Source organism: Triticum dicoccoides, chromosome 7A (assembly GCF_002162155.2).
Source record: "Triticum dicoccoides isolate Atlit2015 ecotype Zavitan chromosome 7A, WEW_v2.0, whole genome shotgun sequence".
NCBI classification, from domain to species: domain Eukaryota; kingdom Viridiplantae; phylum Streptophyta; class Magnoliopsida; order Poales; family Poaceae; genus Triticum; species Triticum dicoccoides.
Window position 1 is genome coordinate 692,823,093 of NC_041392.1, and position 3,368 is coordinate 692,826,460.

At 52.9% G+C, this 3,368-nt stretch overlaps 1 protein-coding gene across 1 annotated transcript in view; it reads right to left on the minus strand.

The window, feature by feature from the left end:
• The window catches only part of LOC119334438 (protein DETOXIFICATION 16-like), a 23,682-nt gene extending 22,194 nt beyond the window's left edge, over nt 1-1,488 (minus strand). The window contains exons 1-2 of the mRNA XM_037607004.1: nt 701-1,488; nt 573-629 (exon numbers count right to left, since the gene is read on the minus strand). Of these exons, the coding sequence (XP_037462901.1) occupies nt 573-629; nt 701-1,488 (845 nt within the window). The remainder of the gene's footprint in view (nt 1-572; nt 630-700) is intronic.
• Nucleotides 1,489-3,368: the final 1,880 nt, after the last annotated feature.

A 3,368-nucleotide genomic window follows, 5' to 3' on the forward strand; every position in this document is an offset into this window, starting at 1 on the left:
GAACAGCGCGTCGGGAGGGGGCAGGCCAGGCGGCGGGCCGGTCGGGTGGCAGCATCGGCGTGGCAGCCGAGGAGCCGACAGCGACGGCAGGCGTCAGCGGTCGCGCGGCAGGCGAGGAGGCGGCACCGGTGGCGTCCGGCAGGCGGCGCGGCAGGCGAGGAGGCGGCAGCGGTGGCGTCCGGCAGGCGCGGCTGCAGGCGGCAGCGGCGGCGCGGCACGCAAGGAGGCACGCGCGTGGAACCGCCTGCGTGCATGCGCGCCTCGGGCGCCGTGATTGGCGGCCGACACGCCACACGACGGGTGTGGGATTGCGTGGGGCCGGCGGGCGTGGGGGTGGGGCCAGCGCGGCGCCACCGACAACGCGTTGACTGCGAGCGGCCGCTTTAATTTTTTTCCCTCCCGGGCGGGCGGCCGGCCTGTATTCATATACGTATACCTCCGTCTGTTTTTTTTTTGCGGGCGGGCGGGCCGGCGGGGCAATCTTATGCCCATCCTACCCTTTGTTATGAAGGGGTATTGGGCAATCTCAGCCCTCCTTGTGTTTACAGGTGGTCTACCGAAGCGGAAGTGTAGGATTAGGCAGCAGGCCAGAGAGCAGCACAAGCAGCTCAAACGACCACCATTCCAAGCTGCACATTAAGAAGAATTAGGTATGCTAGCATCCAACGATTAAGAAGAATTATTGAGGGTTTTGTCTCACCAAACCATCATGGCCGAGGGGACGGCGAGCTCGGCGAACTGGCGAAGCTCCTTGAAGGCCTCCATGGAGAACCCAGTCCACGTCCTCTTGCAGGCGCCGGACAGCCTCGTGTACAGGGACAACATGGCCAGGTTCGTGGAGTAGGAGACGGCGGTGGCCAGCGCCGCGCCTTTGCTGCCCATGCCCGCCTTATACACCAGCGCCCAGCAAACAAGGATGTGGCTGAGCGAGGTGACGGCGGAGCTGACCATGACCGGCACGACGATGCTCTGCGTCTGCAAGAACCGGATGTGGCACACGAGGGGGACGTACGGGACGAGGGCCGGGATGAGCCACCGCGCGTAGGCGCCGGCCTCGGCGGCGATGGCCGGGTCCTGGCCGAGGAGCAGGAGGATCCGGGCGGTGCTGGCCCAGACGAGGGCGACGGGGACGCAGGCAAGCGCCAGCACCAGCATCGCCCGCTGCTTGTAGACGCCGAGGAGGCCGTACCGCCGCGCGCCGAACGCCTGCCCGCACAGAGTGTCCAGCGCGCTCGCCATGCCCACCAGCAAGCTGAAGCCGGTCACGTTGGCGAGGGACGTGGCGAGCGAGGCGCCGGCGAGGGGCAGCTCGCCGAGGTGGCCCACGAACATCACCGACACCAGCTGCAGCGCGCACCGGAGGATGCCGCTCGCCACCAGCGGCCCGGCCAGCTGCAGCAGTCGCTTCGCCTCCGCCGCCGCCGCCGCATGCTCGTCCCGCTCCGCGGGTCCGAGCAGCGGCTGCTCGTCCAGGCCCGGCTTCTGCATGCTTGTCATCTTTACGGTTTACTGCCTTCAGCTGAGAGCTGGGTGCTGGAGTAATAAGATTGTGAGGAACAGAGGAAGCAGGGTACTGCAACAGAATCTGTGGAAGCTGCGTAGCAAATGTTACATTTGTAGTGATTTTCTACAGTCGCTACCAAGCACTAGACGTTGGTGCGGTGATTGAGACTGCGAGTAAACCAAACAGAAACCTACTGTACAATGTGAAATATAACTTTCCCGCCAAAAACAATGATAACGTGGAATGCAACTTGGTAGCCACTTTGGTTTTGGGCCGCATTAACTAATTAAAGCAACTCATAGATTAACAGGGTGTGGTGGGTGTTCTTACTAGGATGTTTCCAAAAGCAAGCTCATGGTGTCATATAGTAGTATCATTTTTTTGGCGGGCAAAGTTGTATCTTGTATTTCATATTCAGGATTGCTGACCACATGGTGTATGTGGTGAGCAATCTTAAAACAAATATTGTCGGTTGCTATTTGGGTTATTCGCGCTAACCAGATGGAGCGCACATCAGGTGTGTAGCATCAGGCAATTCCCATTGCAAGCCTCGATAGTCTACCAACCACGACCCATCAAATATCACGCACCATGAAGCCAAGGAGTCTTCTTCTTCAGTGGTAGGCCCTGTGTTGAGTAGGCAAAAAAAATTTGGAACCCTATGCAAGCTCTAAAATAAATAAGGCCTACCTCCGAGTGGTAAATCTATAAATATGTGTCAACACACAAAAACAAATATTACCAATGACTCGTTATGCGGGAAGATCTGATTTCTACAACCCTCTGAATTGTCGGTGGTGGATTGTAAGTGTTGAATGGAGAACGGGATGTAATCAGACTAATGAACTTGTGTCATTCATTGATCATCAGATTGACATTTATACAAGGCTCCTTAGCTTCAAACTATAGTGTGTTGGATGCCTTGTGATCTTTGCTTTTGAGCTATAGAAATTGTTTTATCTAGCTCGGTGTTATGTCTGTTATCTTTGGTTTATAAGACTATTTTTGATCTCTCTTGACTTTATCAATTTAAAGTCGGGCACTGCTATCGCTTAAAAAAGGCACACCACCTTTCCAATTCATCAACTAGAATCAAGTGGCTGCACGGAAAATCCATCATGCGAGGCACGGAGCATTAAATTAGAATAAACCAAACCTAATCGTATCTCCAAGCATTCGTTGTGTCTGGGTACTCTACCCCCAAATGTCTTCGGAGATCTCAATTCCAGTTGCTCAATAATTGATCATATCCATGCTTGCAGTTCGCATGTCTTTATGGTAGTAGTATTTAGTTAATTGCTAGCTTGGTTATAGCTGTCAATGGCCCCTAGATAATTCTTTCCAACGTGCAGCTCGAGCGTAAGATACCCATTTGACTACTTCTGACACAGGAATTTTGACACGGAATGCATATACAGGTCCCATGTAATCCTACCCAAAAAATGGATTAAGCCACATAAGTTTCTTGCACACACAATTGCAACTTCACTTGATAGGACATTCGCAGGGGCATGTAATTGCGTGGGCACTCACTTGCCAAGCTCTGCCGTCCGCTCGATTTCCCTTGCGAAAGCGTGTGGTAACTTTGACCTCGGGGAAGGAAGTTGTCTGAAAACATATTCTCGATAACTTGTGTGTAAATAGTGTGGTAATATATGGACCACAAGCGTGGTAATTCACGCACAAACACCACAGTAACTTTATTCTAAAGAAAGTTGTTGAAAACGTACCACATAACTCATGTATAAATAACATGATAATATACGCACATCCAAGCTGATAATTTACTTAGCCCATGCCTGGTATTTATTTGTAGAAAAAAAGTTGTCAGAATATATCAAAATCGTATCTAGTTTCGTAGGCC